The following is a 23,046-nucleotide window of genomic DNA, read 5'->3' on the forward strand; positions in this document are numbered from 1 at the left end:
TAAGGTAGGTGAACTTGGAGCGTTGATTGGTACTTGGGACTACGATGCTGTGGCCATTATGGGGACATGGTTAGAACAGGGACAGGAATGGTTGTTGGAAGTTCCGGGGTATAGATGTTTCAATAAGAGTAGGGAAGGTGGTAAAAGAGGTGGAGGAGTAGCATTGTTAATCAAGAATAGTTTAACGGCTGCAGAAAGACAGTTTGAAGGGGATCTGCCTACTGAGGTAATGGGACCGAAGTTAGAAATAGGAAAGGAGCAGTCACATTGTTAGGAGTTTTCTATAGGCCCCCAAATAGTAATAGAGATGTGGAGGAAGAAATTGCAAAGCAGATTATGAATAGGTGTGGAGGTCTCAGGGTAGTTGTCATGGGTGACTTTAATTTTCCAAATATTGATTGGAACCTCTATAGGTCGAACAGTTCGGATGGGGCAGTTTTTGTACAGTGTGTGCAGGAGGGTTTCCTGACACAATATGTGGATAGGCCGACAAGAGGGGGGGGGGGGGCACATTGCATTTGGTACTGGGTAATGAACGGGGCCAAGTGTTAGATTTATTTGTGGGAGAGCACTTTGGAGATAGTGACCACAATTCTGTGTCTTTCACTAGTGCAATGGACAGGTATAGGGCTATACGGCAGGGCAAGGTTTATAATTGGGGGAGAGGTAATTATGATGCGATTAGGCAAGAATTAGGGAGCATAAGATGGGAACAGAAACTGTCAGGGAAAGGCACAAATGAAAAGTGGAGCTTGTTCAAGGAACAAATACTGCGTGGCCTTGATAGGCATGTCCCTGTCCGGCAGGGAGGAAATGGCCGTGTGAGGGAACCATGGTTCACAAAAGAGGTTGAATATCTTGTCAAGAGGAAAAAGGAAGAGTATGTAAGGATGAGAAAACAAGGTTCAGTAGGGTTGCTTGAGGGTTACAAGGTAGCAAGGAATGAGCTGAAAAAAGGGCTTAGGAGAGCTAGGAGGGGGCATGAGAAGTCCTTGGCGGGTCGGATCAAGGAAAACCCCAAGGCTTTTTACTCTTATGTGAGAAATAAAAGAATGACCAGGGTGAGGGTAGGGCACCGGCGGTGAAGGACAGTAGTGGGAACTTGTGCATGGAGTCAGAAGAAATAGGAGAGGCGGTGAATGAATACTTTTCTTCAGTGTACACAAAAGAGAGGGGCCATGTTTTTGAGGATGAGAGTGTGATTCAGGCGGGTAGGCTGGAGGAAGTAGATGTTCTGAGGAAGGATGTATTAGCAATTATAAAAAACCTGAGCGTCGACAAGTCCCCTGGGCCAGATGGGATATACCCAAGGATTCTTTGGGAGGCAAGGGATGAGATTGCAGAGCCTTTAGCTTTGATCTTTGGGTCCTCGCTGTCCATGGAGATAGTGTCAGAGGACTGGAGAGTAGCGAATGTTGTTCCACTGTTCAAGAAAGGGAATAGGAATGACCCTGGTAATTATAGGCCAGTTAGTCTTACTTCGGTGGTCGGTAAGATAATGGAAAAGGTCCTAAAGGATAGGATTTATGACCATTTGGAAAGATGCAGCTTAATCCGGGATAGTCAACACGGATTTGTGAACGGTAGGTCTTGCCTCACAAATTTGATTGAATTCTTTGAGGAGGTAACTAAGTGTGTAGATGTGAAGGTAGAGCAGTTGTTCTTGTATACATAGATTTTAGGAAAGGCGTTTGATAAGGTTCCCCATGGTCGGCTCATGGAAAGTAAGGAGGTGTGGGATACAGGGAAATTTAGCTAATTGGATAAGTAACTGGCTATCACATAGAAGACAGAGGGTGGTGGTGGATGGAAAATTTTCAGACTGGAGACCAGTTACCAGCGGTGTACCACAGAGATCAATGCTGGGTCCTCTGCTATTTGTGATTTTTATCAATGACTTGGAGGAGGGGGCTGAAGGGTGGATTAGTAAATTTGCTGATGACACCAAGATTGGTGGAATAGTGGATGAGGTGGAGAGCTGTTGTAGGCTGCAAAGAAACATTGATAGGATGCAGAGCTGGGCCGGAAAATGGCAGATGGAGTTTAACCCTGATAAGTGCAAGGTGATTCATTTTGGTAGAAAAAATTTGAATGCGGATTACAGGGTCAACGGCAGGGTTCTGAGGAATGTGGAGGAACAGAGAGATCTTGGGGTTCATGTCCACAGATCTCTGAAGGTTGTCACTCAAGTGGATAGAGCCGTGAAGAAGGTGTGTTAGCGTTTATTAACAGGGGGCTTGAGTTTAAGAGCCGCGGGGTGATGCTGCAACTATACATGACCCTGGTGAGACCACATTTGGAGTACTGTGTGCAGTTCTGGTCACCTCATTATAGGAAGGATGTGGAAGCATTGGAAAGAGTCCAAAGGGGATTTACCAGGATGCTGCCTGGTTTGCAGGATAGGTCTTCTGAGGAAAGGTTGAGGGAGCTGGGGCTTTTCTCTTTGGAGTGGAGGAGGATGAGAGGCGACTTAATAGAGGTTTATAAGATAATGAGGGGGATAGATAGAGTGGACGTTCAGAGACTATTTCCTCGGGTGGATGTAGCTGTTACAAGGGGGCATAACTATAAGATTCAGGGTGGGAGATATAGGAGGGATGTCCGAGGTAGGTTCTTTACTCACAGAGTGGTTAGGGTGTGGAATGGACTGCCTGCTGTGATAGTGGAGTCGGACACTTTAGGAACTTTCAAGCGGTTATTGGGTAGGTACATGGAGCACACCAGAATGACACGGAGTGGGATAGCTTGATCTTGGTTTCGGACAATGCTCGGCACAACATCGAGGGCCGACGGGCATGTTCTGTGCTGTGCTGTTCTATGTTCTAAAAATCAGACAAGGTTACGAGAGGGCTGGGTGGGGCAAGTATTTCATTCAGAATTTTACAGTACGGCCCGGGGGGGGGCAGTAACTGTGATTAACAAGAGAGTATCTTTTTTAGCGGCTAAGATTTTGATAGATCCGAATGCGAGGGAGGTAATGGTCAGTGGATCATTTGCTGGTATCCCAGTGGTCTGAATCAATTTACATGTACCAAAAAGTTTTTATCATCAAGTTGCTGGCTTCTATTCCCGATCTGAAACTCGTACCAGCTATCGACTTTTTTGTGGTGGGTAAATCCCTGCTTCACCGAGTCTGGCGTGATGACACCGCTGAACCCGTGTGAGATTTGCGATGCTCGGAACGCTTTGCGAGACCAAACGAGATCTCGCGTGATGTCACAATCCCAGATTAACATATTTAAATGATCCATTAGGCTCATTTAAATATGTTTGCAACCGATTTCTGCCGAAGTACATGAAGCCTGTGCTTGGGAGACCGTTTAGCACTGGTCCACATAAACATGGCGTAACCTGGGGAGGTCTCCAAGGCCATCTGAGGCCCCCGGGTGGCCGGGCTCTGGGCAGTGTGGTACCCTGGCACTCCCTCTGGCACCTGGGCAGTCTCAACCTGACACCTTGGCAGTGCCACCTTAAGAGGCGGGGTGAGGACGGGCTCAAGAATCGCCCAAGAGGTAAGTTGGGGCAGTGGAGGGGTCCAGAGGACGTGGTAGGGTGTCCGATGGGTGGGGGGGGGGGTCAAGAAACCGTTACAAAATGGCACCCCAATCTCTTCCAGCACTGACAATCTGAGGTTTCGCCAACGTCAGAAAAAACAACAGAGTTCCGTTTGACAGCAGGATCATTATCTGCACTGCAGGCGCTGACAAAGACTCTGCTATACACTCCCAAAGCGTAACTCGGATTTTTTGCGTTAAATCATGCCCAACATGCCTGCATGGGGGTCTCCAACACTGCTCAAATAAGGTGCATAATTCTCAGGCAATATAGACAGTTTCTACTCTGTGCATAATTATCATGCTCTTTCTTCAACCTCCCCATCACCCACTTCTTCTACTTTCATCAATCAAATTCAAGCTGCCACACCATCAGATGATATCAGTAACAGAAGAAAAAACAAGTTTCACCAAAATGTTAAGTACATATAAAAATAGTAAAAACACTTTTCTGGATCAGTAAATGTGAAATATGTTGGTAAAACATAACTTTTGGTAAAACATATCAGCATTACCTATCTTTTATAAAATGTATGTTTCTAATTAAGAGCTTATACAATCTATGTCAACATAACTTGAATCTAAGTTTCAAAAAATTGAAATAACTTGGCAGGCAAATACAAACAAATCTTATCTGCCAAAAAAGAAATTGCACCAAACACTTAATTACCAATTTCAAAATCTGTTTTCAGCAAGCCAAATGTATGGAATTAATAGCTTACATGAAAAGTAATATTTACTTTACTTTTAGTGAGGCAAAGCTTATTTTTACAACTAAGAAAATGGCGTAATAAGTAAAAATATAAGCTATCTTTTGAAAATATCTACACAATATGTACAAGGAAATTCAATCTCACATGGTGCATGATACTTCAATACCATTACCTACCAGCAGCCTGGAGGACCAACTGTAATCTTGCTTTGGCCTGTTCCGCTGGGGGCTGCAAAACAACAAAGATAAACTCACATCAAATATAATGGATCTCTGTATTTTTAAAAATAAATTTAGAGTACCCAATTATTTTTTCCAATTAAGGGCCAATTTAGCGTGGCCAATCCGCCTATCCTGCACATCTTTGGGTTGTGGGGGTGAAACCCACACCGACACGGGGAGAACGTGCAAACTCCACACGGACAGTGACCCAGGGCCGGGATTCGAACCCAGGTGCTCAGCGCCGTAGGCAGCAATGCTAACCACTGTACCACCGTGCTGCCCTCTGGATCTCTGTATTAATGATGAAACAGTCCAAGGGATTTTCATTCATCAAGAAATAAAAATGACAACATACAAGTCTTTGTGTAATCAAAGTGACATAGCAGTCAGGAAAATAGTTTGAATGGCGGGTGGAACACTCAGTTTCTGATTCAGAGAGGAATACGAGGTGCCCCAAAAAACAAATTGACCAGCTAAAGATAAACATCCTAGTTAAAATATTACCCATTTTAGAGGAAAGTTTGCAATGAGAAGTTCAAAATGTGTCTTCTTTTATCAATGTTCTAATAACTAAGACATAACGAAATATAAAATTTGAAGTTGCCAAAATATAATTCATTTTACTGTGACCAACATTTTATAAATACCCATCACTCATATCCAAAAATTACTCTTGCCACCAATAGTAACATTTGTTACAAAAAAGACACTTCATTTTCACATGCATGCTTGAGTGCTGCATCTATTACAGCGAAGTTCCAACAACTGAAGATGTAAAGTTTGCTTTAATTCTTTGTAGCTCGGGATCATTAGATTATTTGAGGATTTGCATAGTCAGTTCATACACATGTGCCACCAGAGCTTCTTGCAATCCCATTCAGCAAAGAAATGTTCATATTTGCATAATCCTTCAAAGGCATCAACCTCCTCCTCCCCCACACAAATCCTCAGATTTAACACTACAGCTTCAAGTATTATCAAAATTATACTTTTTGCAACTTTATGTAATGCAAATATATACACCACTTTGTATAATGATTTTGTTCAGACAAACTGAAGGCATAGAAATATTATGGAGAGACAAAAAACATCAAAATGTATTCAGTAATATCTGTGAGATACTTTAAAGGTATGCTTTCGAACATAGCTTACTGTCATGTTTCTATTTCTGCCAATTTTCTTTCTCTCCGTCACCTCATAAAGACATTGGTTCCTTGCAGGAACACATTCCAATTCTATGCTAATTTGTCAAAATAACCATTTTTACGAATGAGATCTGGCAGCGACCATTAACTGGCTCTTTGAATGTGGGGGCCATCACAGTCAAGCCAGATCATATCCTCAATTGCCGATGTGCAGATGGCTTGCATAGACTGAATAGGTTCCCTTGCCAATCCCTTCTCAAGCCTGGAGTGCTGAGATCCATTGTAGGACAACTGACTGCCATTACCCTTGTTGAGATCAGACTTGGCTATAGTAATCATATTTTTAACAAAGACTTATATTTATATAATGCACCTTTCAGGACCCCACAACATTCTGAAGTATTTTACAACTAATTTAGCACTTGCAAAGCACAGTCACTGATGTAATGTAGATAGCCAGTTTGTGCAAAACAAACTCCAACAAATAGCAGTGTGATGATGACTGAAGCATAACTTAGAGTGGACTTCATCCTCCTAAAAGCACCCAAAGTGAATCAATTAGTAGCAGTATACTTAAAAATAATAGTCGTTCAGAGTAACAATGGAGCTCTGGTTGCACTGGTGCCAACTTCAAAATATAAATTACATCAGTAGTAAAACAATAAAGCTCTTCATCATTTCTCAAGAGTAACTTTTATGTTTGCATTGAGCTTTGTAATTAACTTGGGAAATTTTAAAATACACATGAATATGTTAGAACACACAAATTAAATGGAACAAATTTTACAATTAGATCTCCAAAGCTTTTTTTGCTCTGGCCAAAACATTCCTATAATCCATACATGTAAACAAGTAATTTATATTTGGCCTGTGAAGAATACACACTAAACTAAAATTTAATTCAAAACTTATTGCAAAGTAAGTAATTTTTGTGTAAAACAAATGAACAGAGCTGAGTAATGTAGCAGACTTACCAGTTGGACCAGAAATAACTGCCCAACGAACCATTAGACTTGCAACTCATTATTTCATTTCAATAACCTTTTGCACTGGAAATAAGTTACCGACCCAAATAATGCAGGATCTGGAAAGAGTATATGTAGCTGAGTATCTCCTTAAATAATCAGGTTGAAGGGTTAAGTATTGCACAGATGAGTCTGAATCAGAAAGTGTAGATTCTAACTCTGAATTCAATGTCAAATCAGGTACTGACGAACAGAGATGACAAAAATATATATATTTTTTAAATCTCCCAACTCTAAAAATCTGAACCAAAGAGACGATACACTTGACAAGTAAATTTTCAGTGGCAGAGAAGTTGTTCAGTAGTGATTAAGACTTATCATGGCATTAAAAAGGGTACTTATATTCAAATGAGGAGTCAAATGGCAAGATGCCATTGATGTGTAGCTTATGGAGCACCATGCACCTCATGTTAATGCGTTTTAGTTACAGTTGTATGAAGTGTCAAAAGTCCTGTTCCTTTTCACCAAACACCATTTATTTCAGTTCCACAGCCTCTGCACAAAACTCTAACAACACACCACCTGACACAAGGGCCACCTGAAGCCCCTTTACATATCAGTGGAAATCATTGGATACTTAACATAAATGAGACAACTAATTGCAATGTCTCTTAATGCATTACTTAACTCTTAACCCTTAAGTCTCCCCTTCCTTGGAGAAAAAAATTATTAGGTGAAAACAAAATTTAAAGAAACTCAAAAACACACACTCAATTTCCCCTTCTTTTTTTTTCAATTTTTCTTTTTTGGAAAAAAAAAATCACATAAACAGGCTTCATTAACAATATCGAAAAGTTAAATTTCTGTCAACATCTGAGATATATAAAAGGCCATATCCACCGCCTCTACAAAGCTTAACGTCTCAGCAGCCAAAGTGCTTTCGACCACTTTCCTTATTTTCTTTTGTTTCCCACACAAGAGGACAACATTTACCATTGTTCCCCAAGAGGAAAATTATAAAACCTCCTGTGCTTGATTTGCATAGGACGCATCACTATAAACTATGAATTTCAAGTGCCTACGGTCACCTAAAACCGGGAACCTCAAAACACACTCCTGCATTTTTAGTTTGGCCAAACGCTTTATTTGCTCTTATTATGTCTTCCACTTTGGGATCATTCATTTTTGTACTCAACTCTAAGACATCAAAACTCACGTCCGGTCTAGTCTGTCTACCTAACCAATTCAGTTGCCCAATTAAACTTTGCAGTTGCTCTTTTTCCATCTTTGAAACCTTGCATCTTTTTGTGAAAACCCGGCCACGACTAATTGCTATTGGGCTGATGCTTTCCAAATAAGATTGCTGATGTAAAGTTGCCCCTAACTTAGTCTGTCTCATTTCCAGTCCAATATATTTAACTGCACCGGAAGCCTGACTTCCGACCCTGAATTCTTTTCTCAAACCAGAGATTACAAAAGCTTCAAAATCACTAGTCCCACCACACAAAAATTATTTGACATGCATCATAAAGATACCAGAAAGGTTCCCTTTATAGTGCCAGTAAAACATTACCGGATCTACTTTCAACTGGTAACAGCCTAACTTTAACAACACTGACCTTACCGAAAAATACCAGACTCTAGATGCAACATTTAAACCACATACACATTTGTTCGACTTCCAGAATACCCCTTCTGTTTTAGCTGCTTCTTCAGGAGGACAGAGAAAAATGTCTCTCTGGAGCTGATGCCCCTGAAAGAAGGCAGCTTTCATATCCATAGATTTGCATTCTCATGCCATTGTGGCTAAAAGATCTTTAAAATTAACCTTTCCTGCTGTCGGTGAATCTACCCTTAAATCCTGATCTTCTAAGCTTTCTTCAAATCCCCTTGCCACAAGCTTGGCCTTTGCCTTTATAAGTTCCATCCGGAAGAACCTTTTCCGTGCAAATCCATCTGTGGGACAGAGCTCTTTGTCCCCTTTCCGGTAATTCCGTGTATACCCCAAATTCACTCCAACTATGCAGTTCTTGCTGTTTAGCATCTTTGATAACTTTTCATATAATTTATTGGGAGCCACCAAAATCTCACGTGCATGTGGGCTTCTACTCCTATTAGTATTCGTAGTCTTACTCATGTTCCGAGACCTTGATAAACTACGTTCCCTCTCCCGCCTGGTAACTTGTTCTATACTGCTACTGCTTGATCTTTCCTATCTGCTGTGGTATGTCCTTTCAAAATTCTCGACCTTTTCCTGCGGATCTGTTCACTAACCAATGTACTATCTGAACTGGCACTGCGTTTCTGTGACCTCCATTTTTGAACTTCATGTTCCCAATCCATTGTCTTAACTCCCTCCCCCGAATGCTGTACATTCAACCAATGTTTATACTTTCCAGTGGCCGTCCCTGCTCTAATAACAGTTGCATCCTTCCATTGACTAGACCCTTCAGGAAAGTATGTCACCTTTGTACCAACTTTTGGTAGTTGTCCTTTTGGATACATGGCCTTATCCCAGATCTTAAGGTCCACAGCCACAATGTTGTTAAAATCCCTGGCCAAAGGTAGGGTTACTATCGGTCGTGCTGGTGTCCTTCTGTACTTCCTACAAACTTCACAGCAATCACTAACCTGTTCTATCAGTTTAGTATAGTCTTCATCCCTTACCCCTGCATCCGTTAATATATTTTTCAGCCTCCGAGGAGCCGGATGTGCAAATTGCCTATGCAGTTTTAATACAACAAGCTTTTTATCAGCGAAAGTCCCATTTTCAACTGCCATTAACACATCCTTAACCACTCTACTTGAAATATTATTTTTCAGTAATGGAATACAATAATGTCCCGACTGTGTAAATTGTAAGTCCACTGTCTTTCCAAAAACTGTTGCCTTATCCTGTTCCATATCCAGTTTCATGTGTGCTTTCTTCATCGACGGTCTGCTCAGAAGCAAAGGTAACTCACTTGATACAACATCCGTGCTCATGAAATGATTCACTCCGGCAATATTTCAAGGCATCACCACTCTTTTCAGCGACTTCAGAGTATCATCATCCCCAAACTTGAAACTTGTGGAACTTTCAAATTCCTTAACCTTGTTACGACTTTCAGCATTCAAGGAGTCCAGGTAACATTTTAACCAGTCAATTCCACACACAGTAGATGTGCAGCCAATGTCCAATACAGCACAATTGAAGGATTCTGCAACCAACACCCTCATTACCGGCGTAAAACTGCTTGTTAATGGGACAATGTCTTCTCTCTGAACACTATCTTTTTCCTCTTCCGTGTCATGTGTCGCTTCAAACGCTCTAGCATAACGTTTTGGACAGTTGAAGACATAATGGTGTTGAGAGTTACATCGAAAACATCGATTTATCATGCCCCGTGCATTTCTGGGGTTCATCTTCTTACTGTATGTTCTCACGGGGTTTCTGTCTTCATACTTTCCGGGTCCCAATCTCCTTCTATAGTCTTGGGCCCTGTTCGAGCCGTACAATTTTGCCATCCTGTTAGTAGCGTATCTTCCATACTCTGCTTTATAGCAGACTGACCTATTTGAATCATCAGAGCGATCGGAATCAAATGTTTCCCCAGAAACTTCTTTAAAGCTTTTGTCATCTGATCGAATAAGGTATCCTCATCCGTAAACTGAACTCCTGTCAAAACCAGGAGCCTATCCATGTTGCTCACTCTAGCACAGTCAAGTAATTTAAAGGCCAACACAGACTGTGGAAATTCCAGGTTGTGTTTCTGCAGCCTTTTATATAGTCTGCCAAATTCCATTGTATAGTCTTCCATGGAGAATTCCTCTATTTTCTGGAACTTATCAAATTCCAACCATGCTTTATACGCACTTAACAAGTCATCTTTCTTGTAAATCTTATCCATATCATGTAATAGTCTCCAGACCTTCTTCTGAGTCTAACTCTTCCAATTCCAGCTGAGAAAGCACTTTGTTTCAGATTTTACTGTCATAAGGTAGAGAAAGAGCAAATGCCATACCTTGTTTTCTCTTTCCCAAGGCAGTTACCTTAGTCCACATAACTACTGCACTTCTAATTGGTCGTACGATTCCCCTTCAGAAAATAAATTGTCATATCCAGCCATCTTTATCCTGGGTCCAGCCATGTATCTTTTTTTTCCCCCTTCTCACTCACTCCTTGGTTTGATCAGGAAAAGTTGTATCTTTCAAACCTTCACATTTGCACAGCAACCATTCTCTGCTACCATTGTTAATGCGTTTTAGTTACCATTGTATGAAGAGTCAAAAATCCTGTTCCTTTTCACCAAACACCATTTATTTCACTTCCACAGCCTCTGCACAAAACTCTAACAACACACCACCTGACACAAGGGCCACCTGAAGCCCCTTTACATATCAGTGGCAATCATTGGATACTTAACATATTGAGACAATTAATTGCAATGTCTCTTAATGCATTACTTTACTCTTACCCATTACTTAACACCTCAGACATCATATTGGGGATTTTGAAAAGTATATATTTATTAACTTTTGTCTCCCTTTTATCTTGCTGTTGCCATCTTAAACCTATCTTCTTTCCCTCCTTTTATCTCACTTTCTGCACATGACGTAATTCTGAGTTATAGATTCTGGTTTAGACACTGTGGGCTGGATTTTGGAAGCCCTCCTCCAGTTGGAACAGAAGCAGGTAGGCCCAAAGTTTCCCTGCGCCAGCCAACGTGCCAATTTGCCAGTGTCTTGTCACCTCTAGGCAATGTTTAAGGAGGCATGTTGAGCAGGGTGAGAATAAGCTGCCTGCAAGCAGTGGGTAAGCTTGTTCACATAATTAAAAGGCCAATTAAGGCGAATGATCACAGGCCAACTAACAAGTTGTGATTAGGTGAGAGCCTCTCTCAGCATCCGGATCCCTGCAGATCCCTGGAGGTGGTAAGCTGGAGGCTGGGCTCTCGAATCAATTTAAGCCCCAACACACCTGCCCCACCCCCACCAAACTGCAGCCACTATGCCTACATAGATACACATACTCTCCTCCCACACTGGTGGTGCTGCAGCTGTGGCCATTTTTCTTTTAAAAATTAGTAACAAGTGCTGAGAGGGTTCCTCCACCATGAGGAGCTGTTCCAGGCTATCTGCCTAAATTGCAACAAGCAAAACAATTAATTGGCCCAGCTCTTCAAAATCGAGTTAGGTGTTTGGTTGGGACTTGGATTTGCTCCTGACATTGGGATCCTACGCCAGAAGGGAAATGCAACTCTGTGTCTCAGTGAGGAATCTTCAATCTGATTGTTTTAAGAGTCATGCTTCGAATTTTCTGCTCAACACAGGATACAGAATCCCCCCTGTAGAGAGCACGTCACTTCTTCAGAAACCTCGTGATATTGTTGATGCTCTAATACATGTGCAGCATCCTTGGCAGCTGTCAGCATGATGGACAAGCAAGCAACATTCTTTTGCCACTGCCTGCCAAGTCCATCGATTATTGAATATGGCTCCACCAATCTTTCTGACAGTGCAGAACTGATCATCACAACTCCCTGCAAAAACATAAGAACATAAGAACTAGGAACAGGAGTAGGCCATCTGGCCCCTCGAGCCTGCTCCGCCATTCAATGAGATCATGGCTGATTTTTGTGGACTCAGCTCCACTCTCCGGCCCGTACACCATATCCCCGAATCCCTTTATTCTTTAGAAAGGTATCTACCTTTTTCTTAAAAACGTTTAAAGAAGGAGCCTCAACTGCTTCACTGGGCAAGGAATTCCAGAGATTCACAACCCTTTGGGTGAAGAAGTTCCTCCTACACTCGGTCCAAAATCTACTTCCCCTTATTTTGAGGCTGTGCCCCCTAGTTCTGCTTTCCCCGACCAGTGGAAACAACCTGCCCGCATCTATCCTATCTATTCCCTTCATAATTTTATATGTTTCAATAAGATCCTCCCGCATCCTTCTAAACTCCAACGAGTACAGTCCCAGTCTACTCAACCTCTCGTCATGATCTAATCCCCTCAACTCTGGGATCAACCTAGTGAATCTCCTCTGCACTCCCTCCAGTGCCAATATGTCCTTTCTCAGGTAAGGAGACCAACACTGAACACAATACTCCAGATGTGGCCTCACCAACACCTTATACAATTGAAGCATAACCTCCATAGTCTTGAACTCCATCCCTCTAGCAATGAAAGACAAAACTCGATGAGCCTTCTTAATCACCTGTTGCACCTGCACACCAACTTTTTGCGACTCGTGCACCAGCACACCCAGGTCCCTCTGCACAGCAGCATGTTTTAACATCTTACCGTTTAAATAATAATCCATTCTGCTGTTATTCCTCCCAAAATGGATAGCCTCACACTTGGCAACATTGAATTCCATCTGCCAGACCCTAGCCCATTCACCTAACCTATCCAAATCCTTCTGCAGACTTCCGGTATCCTCTGCACTTTTTGCTTTACCACTTATCTTAGTGTCATCTGCAAACTTGGACACATTGCCCTTGGTCCCCAACTCCAAATCATCTATGTAAATTGTGAACAGTTGTGGGCCCAACACTGATCCCTGAGGGACACCACTAGCTACTGATTGCCAACCAGAGAAACACCCATTAATCCCCACTCTTTGCTTTCTATTAATTAACCAATCCTATATCCATGCTACCACTTTACCCTCAATGCCATGCATCTTTAATTTATGCAGCAACCTTTTGTGTGGCACCTTGTCAAAAGCTTTCTGGAAATCCAGATATACCAAATCCATTGGCTCCCCGTTATCTACTGCACTGGTAACGTCCTCAACAAAAGATTCTACCAAATTAGTCAGACACGACCTACCCTTTATGAACCCATGCTGCGTCTGCCCAGTGGGACAATTTCCCTCCAGGTGCCCCGCTATTTCCTCCTTAATGATAAGATTCCAGCATTTTCCCTACAACCGAAGTTAAGCTTACCGGCCTATAATTACCCGCTTTCTGCCTACCTCCTTTTTTAAACAGTGGTGTCACGTTTGCTACTTTCCAATCCTCTGGGACCACCCCAGAGTCTAGTGAATTTTGATAAATTATCACTAGTGCATTTACAATTTCCCTAGCCATCTCTTTTAACACTCTGGGATGCATCCCATCAGGGCCAGGAGACTGGTCTACCTTTAGCCCCATTAGCTTGCCCAATACTGCCTCCTTAGTGATTACAATCATCTCAAGGTCCTCACCTATCATATCTTTATTTCCATCAGTCACTGGCATGTTATTTGTGTCTTCCACTGTGAAGACTGACCCAAAAAATCTGTTCCGCTCCTCAGCCATTTCCCCGTCTTCTATTATTAAATCTCCCTTCTCATCTTCAAAAGGACCAATATTTACCTTAGCCACTCTTTTTTGTCTTATATATTTGTAGAAGCTTTTACTATCTGCTTTTATGTTCTGAGCAAGTTTACTTTCATAGTCTACCTTACTCTTCTTTATAGCTTTTTTAGTAGATTTCTGTTGTCCTCTAAAGACTTCCCAGTCCTCTAGTCTCCCACTAATTTTTGCCACTTTGTATGTTTTTTCCTTCAATTTGATACTCTCCCTCACCTCCTTAGATATCCACGGTCGATTTCTCCCCTTTCTACCGTCTTTCTTTTTTGTCGGTATGAACCTTTCCTGAACACTGTGAAAGATCGCTCGGAAGGTTCTCCACTGTTCCTCAACTGCTTCACCATGAAGTCTTTGCTCCCAGTCTACCTTAGCTAGTTCTTCTCTCATCCCATTGTGATCGCCTTTGTTTAAGCACAAAACACTAGTGTTTGATTTTACCTTGTCATCCTCCAACTGTATTTTAAATTCCACCATATTGTGGTCGCTCCTTCCAAGAGGATCCCGAACTATGAGATCATTAATCAATCCTGCCTCATTACACAGGACCAGATCTAGGACCGCTTGTTCCCTTGTAGGTTCCATTACATACTGTTCCAGGAAATTATCCCGGACACATTCTATAAACTCCTCCTCAAGGCTGCCTTTACCAACCTGGTTAAACCAATCGACATGTAGATTAAAATCTCCCATGATAACCGCTGTACCATTTCTACATGCATCCGTTATTTCTTTGCTTATTGCCTGCCCTATCATCCTGTTACTATTTGGTGGCCTATAGACTACTCCGATCAGTGACCTTTTTGCCTTACTATTCCTGATTTCCACCCAAATTGATTCAACCTTGTCCTCCATAGCACCAATATCATCCCTTACTATTGCCCGGATGCCATCCTTAAACAACAAAGCTACACCACCGCCCTTACCGTCCATTCTATCCTTTTGTATAGTCTGATACCCTTGGATATTTAACTCCCAGTCGTGACCATCTTTTAACCATGTTTCAGCAATGGCCACTAAATCATAGTCATTCACGATGATTTGCGCCATCAACTCATTCACCTTATTCCGTATACTACGAGCATTCAGGTAAAGTACACTTATGCTGTTTTTTATGTTTTTGTTATGAATCCTAACACCTTGATCAGTAACTTTTCGCAAATTATTTTTCCTCTTACCCTTTCTCCTAATTTTCCTTGTCTTTGAACCCATATCTCTACATAATAACCTGTCACGTAACCTGCTGCCTTGCTCTCCATTAACCATTATACTGTCCATAGCTTTATCCTTCCCTTCCCCCCAACTTGCTAGTTTAAAGTCCTTGTGACCAACCTATTTATCCTATTCGCTAGAACACTGGTCCCAGAATGGTTCAGGTGAAGACCGTCCCAACGGTACAGGTCCCTCCTGCCCCAGTACTGATGCCAATGCCCCATGAAATGGAATCCCTCTTTCCCGCACCACTCCTTTAGCCACGTGTTAACTTCCCTAATTTTCTCAACCCTATGCCAATTGGCACGTGGCTCGGGTAGTAATCCAGAGATTATAACCCTGGAGGACCTGTTCTTTAATTTAGTCCCTAGTGTTTGATAATCCCCAAACAGGTCCTCTTTCCTAGTCTTACCTATGTTGTTAGTCCCAACGTGGACCACAACAACTGGATCCTCCGCCTCCCTCTACAGAATCCTTTCAAGCCAATCAGAGATGTCCCTCACCCTGGCACCGGGCAGGCAACATACCATGTGGGACTCACGATCTGGCTTACAAAGGATGCCATCAATCCCCCTAATTATAGAATCCCCTACAACTACCACTTGTCTTTTTGCTTCCCCCTCTTGAATGGCTTCCTGTACCACGGTGCAGTGGTCAGTCAACGCATCCTCCCTACAGCCCTCTTCCTCATCCACACAGGGAGCAAGTACCTCATACCTGTTGGACAAGGTCAAGGGCTGAGGCTCCTCAACTCCTAAACTCAGGATCCCCCTACCTGCCTCCCTTGCAGTCACACCACTCTGTCCCTGACCACTGACCGAATTAACAGTACTTATTCTACCGGGTGTGACTGCCTCCTGAAACAAAGCGTCCAGGTAATTTTCCCCCTCCCTGATGTGCCGCAGTGTGTGCAGCTCGGTCTCCAGCTCATCAATTCTGAGCCGAAGTTCCTCGAGCAGCCAACACTTGCTGCAGATGTGGTCACTGACGGTCTCAATGGGATCCACCAGTTCCATCATCATACAGCAACAGCTGTATGACACTTATTTGCATCTCCCCTCTACTTCTTTTGTTAATTATCTGAAATTTGTCTTGTTTGTTTGCCAACTCCTCCATCAGTGGAAACAGTTTCTCCTTATTAACTCAATCAAATACCCTCATGTTTTTGAAATCTGTGTCATTTTTCCAGTAATAACAATTTTTACTTTAAAAAAAACTACATAGCTTAACCTTAAATTCTTAGCATTCTGAACATCATCAAGGCACCAACTCGCACAGACGTTCAACAAGCACAACTGTTTCAGTCTAACTGTAAAAAATGAATTATAGTTTTGCAAAATTATTCTGAACTTTTGTTTGAAAACCAACAAAAGGGAAACTAGCTGACAAAACATTAGTGACATCCTGCCAAAATCTACGTTATTTGGTTAATACAAAGTAGTTGAAAAATAAATCAGTATCATCTTCACAGGAGTAGAGAAACTACCCAACAAAAATGAGAAGGGCAGCCATATTAAATCACAGATGTAATAACAAGGTATACCTGCGATTATGTTTTTTTTTTAAAGAGTAAAAAGCCTCCATCAAGCAACTGCAAAAAAATTAATAATTTACGACACGGTAGAAGTACACTTTGTGTGCTTGTTCTGTTGCAACAGTTCGTGATGTTAAAAATGATTTACCAATGAGTGTAAACTGCATTGTACAGAGCAAGCAATTAAGGTTGACTTAGAAAGAAACCAAACCAACGATTGATTAAATGTAAGTTGTAAGTATCCAAGAAAAAAATCTTCATGAGCTGTAATTCAGTGCTAGTGTAACCCGAGATGGAACTCTCAATGTAACATTCTCATGTAACATTAATACTGGCGTAAGTTTAGGTTATACACCAAATATTCCCATTACATCAGTAAAATCAAATATACAAATTACTGAATGTCAAATATAAAGATGTGTGGTGTGAACTAATTTCCTTAAAAGATACAAGACAAAAAAGACATAATGAATTTGCATTATAGTTGAACTGTATCCCCTTGCTCACAAACATTGAATAGAGTTCTGCTTCTGAACAACACAATGACAGAACTCTGTCACAGGAAATAAGAACAGTGTAGCCTGATCACACAAATTATAAGCACAATAACTATTATTCTTCAACTCAAGATTCAAACACACTGCCATTTGAAAATAGTAGTCCTGATAAACAGGTTTCTGCCTGTGCCACTTGTTTGTTTATTTATTTAAGTGTTTCCTCTGTGGCCACTTCAAGCTGGTAGCTAAAAATAAGAAGACACTTAAGAAACATTCACATTTGTTGTGTACGTTTATTTTACTCACTATGGAAATAATTAAAAGTTAAATGAGGTTGTGGACTTTTAAGGACTAATTAATTAATCAACTTCAGTCATCAAATTGCGTTGGCCATGGTGTAGAGGTCTTGCCTTCAAACACAAAGTCCAGCTGAATCTCAGCTCACATTTAGCTTTTAGCTACACGTAGACTTTTTCTAGGGGGAGTCGGTGGCATAGTGATAATGTCATTGGACTAGTAATCCAGAGAACCTGGCTAATACTCTCGGAACATGGGTCCAAATCCCACTATGGCAGCTGGTGGAATTTAAAGTCAATTCATGAATTAGAAATATAAAGCTTGCCCATGAACCCCGAGAAGCACAATGCTAGAGGAGTTACTGGACACGGACAGTCTGGGGAAGGGAAACTGTGGGGACACACTTCCCACTGGACGAGTCACAGGAAAAATGGGAGGAAAGGCTTGGGACGGAAATAAGGTGGGAACTCTGGAGCGAAGCACTGAGCAGGGCCAACTCCACCTCCTCATGCTCAAGACTGAGCCTCATGCAGCTGGAAGTGCTGCAAGGAGCACCCCTGACAAGAACCCGAACGAGCAGGTTAAATGTGAACATGCCAAGGAGGCCCGGCCAACCACGCCCATGTATTCTGGGCATGCCCCAGACTTGTTGGATTTTGGACAGCCTTCTTCGAGGCGATGTCCAAGGTTCAAGGGGTGAGAATGGAGCCGTGCCCAAAAGTGGCAGTCTTCGTGGTATCGGATCAGCCAGTACTATTCATGGGGAAGAGGGCAGATGCACTTGCCTTTGCTTCCCTAATCGCACGCCAGAGAATCCTGCTTGGCTGACGATCAGCAGCACCACCCACAGTTGCAGACTAGCTGGCTGACCTGTCGAAATTTCTCCACCTGGAAAAGATCAAGTTCGCTGTCTGAGGATCAGAGAATGGCTTCCACAAAGCATGGAGGCGATCCGCCAACTTGTTCTATGGAGGAGGGGGAAGGGGCTGGACGTGCAAAAGAAAAAGGAACCACAGGGAACAGACAGGGAAAAGGGGGAGGGGGTGGAGGGGGGTGGGGGAGGGGGGGGGGGGTGTGGAGGCCAGAGAAAAAGGAGGGAGAGGCTGTAAAATGATCGAGACAGAGGCCAGGGGGCCTAGAACAAGACAACAAGAAAAGAACCCCCAAAATGAACACCGTAAACAAGATAGGGGGAGGGGCGAAGTGGGGGGGGGGGGGGGAAGGCGAGGACACCGCTCACATGAAAATAGCAGATAACTGCCCATTGCAAAAGAAGTGACCCAGGAACGGACCCTGAACCAACAAATCGATACAGAGGAAAATGATCTGTATATTGTAACCAACGCATTTATGTTTATCAAATGTAGTGCATAAAATGTAAAAACTTCAATAACATTAAAAAAAAGATCTCACACCAGTCATATTATATTACAACTGCAATTCTTGTGATAAGCAAAATCCATAAGAACACAAGAGTAGAACCTAGCATTTTGAGCCTGCACCACGTCCTCTGCCTGAAACGATCCGTAACAGTACCAGGAGCCCCATGAATAGCAAGTACGCTGCAACAACAAATTTAGAGCTATGGGTGTTGTAACGCTCAGGTTTGCCTTGTTTTGGGGCGAAAGGAATCAAGGGAGTGCAAAAAACGCATGGCACATTGTACGCATGAGGTCCTTCCATTGTAAAAAAGAATGATGCGGGATTTTGGTGCTGTGAGACAGTTTGATGAGAACATAGAGCAATGGAGCTCATATACGGAGAGATTCGACTGTTTACTTTAAGCAAACAAGATAGCAGCAGATATAAAAGTCCCAACCTTCTCACGCATAATGGGGGGAGGAAACATTTAACCTCTCATGGAGTCTGGTACAGTCAGAGGCCAGACACAAAAATCTACGATGCAATAGTGGAATATTGCAGGGCCACTATTGACCAAAACCTTAAGAGGTCACAGAAAGGTTTAGGTTTCCTTAGCGCAACCAAGAGTAAGGTGAATCAATTCCAGTTTGTAGCTACCTTGAAAAGACTGGCTGACTGCGAATTCAGGGATGTGTTTTTTTAAAAAAAATACTTTAATTCAAATTTTTACATATTTTCACCAACCCCCTTCCCCCCCCTTACAGAAATAAGAAAAAACAAAGAACACATAAATAAACATCTTGTAGCTATGTCCCGTATTCTCCCGATATACAAGCCCCCCATTAAACGATAATAAACACAGTAGTAAACACAAAGTAACCCCCCCCCCCCCCACCCCCGGTTGCTACTGCTGTCCACCTCCTAACGCTCCACTAGAAAGTCTAGGAACGGTTGCCACCGCCTGAAGAACCCTTGCACAGATCCTCTTAAGGCAAATTTTACCCTCTCCAATTTAATGAAACCTGCCATGTCACTGATCCAGGCTTCCACGCTTGGGGGCCTCGCACCCTTCCACTGTAGCAGAATCCTCCGCCGGGCTACCAGGGACGCAAAGGCCAGAATACCGGCCTCTTTCGCCTCCTGCACTCCCAGCTCGTCCGATACCCCAAATAGTGTGAGCCCCCAACTCGGCTTAACCCGGGTGTTTACCACCTTAGACCCCGGCCTCACAACGCCCCTCCAGAACCCATCCAGTGCTGGGCATGCCCAGAACATGTGGGCGTGATTCGCTGGGCTCCCTGAACACCTCACACACCTGTCCTCTACTCCAAAAAACCGACTCAGCCTTGCCCCAGTCACGTGCGCCCTGTGCAGAACCTTAAATTGTATCAGGTTAAGCCTGGCTCAAGAGAAGGAAGAATTTACCCTACCCAGGGCGTCCGCCCATGTACCCTCGTCTAACTCCTCCCCCAGCTCCTCCTCCCATTTACCTTTCAGCTCCTCCACCGAGGCTCCTCCCATTTACCTTTCAGCTCCTCCTCCTGCAGCTCCTGGTAGATCGCCGAGACCTTGCCTTCTCCAACACACACCCCTGAGAGCACCCTATCCTGGATCCTACGTGCTGGCAGCAGCGGGAATTCCCTCACCTGCCGTCTTACAAACGCCCTTACCTGCATGTACCTGAAGGCATTTCCAGGGGGGAGCCCGAATCTTTCCTCCAACGCCCCAAGACTCGCAAACGTCCCATCTATAAACAGGTCCCCCATCCTTCTAATACCTGCCCTGTGCCAGCCCAGGAACCCCCCATCCATTCTCCCCGGGACTAAACTGATGGTTCTCTCGGATCGGGGACCACACCAAAGCCTCTGCCTCCCCCTCTGTGGCGTCTCCACTGCCCCCAAATTTTGAAGATCACCACCACCACTGGACTAGTGGTGTACCTTGCCAGCGGGAGCGGCAGCGGTGCCGTCACCAGCGCTCTCAGGCTCGTGCCCATACAGGACGCCATCTCCAGCCTCTTCCACGCCACCCCCTCCCCTTCCATTACCCACTTGCGTATCGTCGTCACATTGGCAGCCCAGTAGACCCACAAAGATTAGGCAACGCTAGCCCTCCTCTGTCCCTGCTCCGTTCCAGAAACACCCTTCTCACCCTCGGGGTCTTTTTCGCCCATACAAACCCCATGATGCTCCTGCTGCTCCGCTTAAAAAAGGCCTAAGGGATCAGGATGGGGAAGCACTGGAATATAAAAAGGAACCTCGGGAGCATCGCCATCTCCACCGACTGTACCCTACCTGCCAGGGAGTGTGGCAGCATATCCCACCTTTTAAACTCCTCCTCCATCTGTTCCACCAGCCTCATCAAGTTGAGCTTGTGTAGGGCCCCCCAGCTCCTGGCCACCTGGATCCCTAGGTACCAAAAATTATTTTCCGCCCTCTTCAGTGGAAGCTCGTCTATCCCCCTTCCCTGTTCCCTTGGGTGTATCACGAATAGCTCACTCTTCCCCATGTTGAGCTCATACCCGGAAGTCTACAAACTCCCTGAGGATCCGCATCACCTCCGGCATCCCCCCCACCGGGTCCGCCGCATACTGTAACAGGTCGTCGGCATACGCGGCGATACCCAGTGTTCCTCCCCTCCCCGCACCAGCCCCCTCCAGTTCCTGGACTCCCTCAAAGCCATCGCCAAAGGCTCAATTGCCAACGCAAATAGCAGGGGGGATAGGGGGCACCTCTGCCTTGTCCCCCGGTACAACTGAAAGTATTCCGACCTCCTCCGATTTGTGGCCACACTCGCCACCGGGGCTTCGTACAGTAACCTCACCAAACTAACGAACCCGTCCCTGAACCTCCTCAACACTACCCACAGGTACCCCCACTCCACCCTATCGAAGGCCTTCTCCGCACCCATAGCCGCCACTATCTCCGCTTCCCCCTCTCCTGCAGGCATCATGATTACATTTAGGAGCCTCCGCACATTGGTGTTTAGCTGCCTTCCCTTCACGAAACCCGTCTGGTCCTCGTGGATCACCCCCGGGACACAGTCCTCAATTCTGGTAGCCAACACCTTCGCTAACAGCTTTGCATCCACGATAAGGAGCGAGATTGGCCTATACAACCCACACTGTAAAGGGCCTTTGTCCCGCTTCAAGATCAGCGAGACCAGCGCCCTGGACATCGTTGGGGGTAGGACCCCCTCTCCCTCGCCTCATTGAAAGTCCTCACTAGTAGTGGGCCCAAGAGGTCCATGTACTTCCTGTAAAATTGCACCGGGAACCCAATCGGGCCACGGTGCCTTCTCCGCCTGCATACTCCCCAGCCCCTTAGTCAGCTTCTCCAGGCCTACCGGTGCCCCAAGCCCCTCCACCTGCCCCTCCTCTACCCTCGGGAACCTCAGCTGGTCCAGAAAACGACGCATCCCCCCCTCCTCCGTCGGGGGCTCAGACCTATACAGCCCCTCATAGAAGTCTCTAAATACCCCATTTATTCTCACCGCACTGTGCTCCCCCCTTTATCCCTAATTCCCCCAATCTTCCTCACTGCCTCCCGCTTCCGAAGCTGGTGTGCCAACATCCAGCTAGCCTTCTCCCCGTATTCATACACCGCCCCTTGCGCCTTCCTCCAATGCACCTCCGCCTTCTTGGTAGTCAACAGGTCGAACTTGGCCTGGAGGCTTCGTCGCTCCTTGAGTAGTCCCTCCTCGGGGACCTCTGCATACCTCCTATCTACCCTTAAAATCTCCCCCACCAACCTCTCCCTCTCTCTCCTCTCCTTCCCCTTCTTGTGGGCCCTAATGGAGATTAGCTCTGCCCTAATCACCACCTTCAGTGCCTCCCAGACCACCCCTACCTGCACCTCCCCATTATCGTTAACATAGAACATTACAGCGCAGTACAGGCCCTTCGGCCCTCGACGTTGCGCCGACCTGTGAAACCACTCTAAAGCCCATCTACACTATTCCCTTATCGTCCATATGTCTATCTAACGACCATTTGAATGCCCTGAATGTTGGCGAGTCCACTACTATTGCAGGCAGAGCATTCTACGCCCTTACTAGTCTCTGAGTAAAGAACCTACCTCTGACATCTGTCCTATATTTATCTCCTCTCAATTTAAAACTATGTCCCCTCGTGCTGGACATCACCATCTGAGGAAAAAGGCTCTCACTGTCCACCCTATCCAATCCTCTGATCATCTTCTATGCCTCAATTA

The 23,046-nt window shown here is 44.3% G+C and overlaps 1 protein-coding gene across 1 annotated transcript in view; it reads right to left on the reverse strand.

The window, feature by feature from the left end:
• rsrc1 (arginine/serine-rich coiled-coil 1) overlaps positions 1 to 23,046 on the reverse strand; it is a 662,008-nt gene that overhangs the window by 268,175 nt on the left and 370,787 nt on the right. Inside the window, exon 8 of the mRNA XM_072474499.1 lies at positions 4,444 to 4,495. Coding sequence (XP_072330600.1) covers positions 4,444 to 4,495 — 52 coding nt within the window. The remainder of the gene's footprint in view (positions 1 to 4,443; positions 4,496 to 23,046) is intronic.

This window comes from Scyliorhinus torazame, chromosome 14 (assembly GCF_047496885.1).
Source record: "Scyliorhinus torazame isolate Kashiwa2021f chromosome 14, sScyTor2.1, whole genome shotgun sequence".
Classification (NCBI taxonomy): Eukaryota; Metazoa; Chordata; class Chondrichthyes; order Carcharhiniformes; family Scyliorhinidae; genus Scyliorhinus; species Scyliorhinus torazame.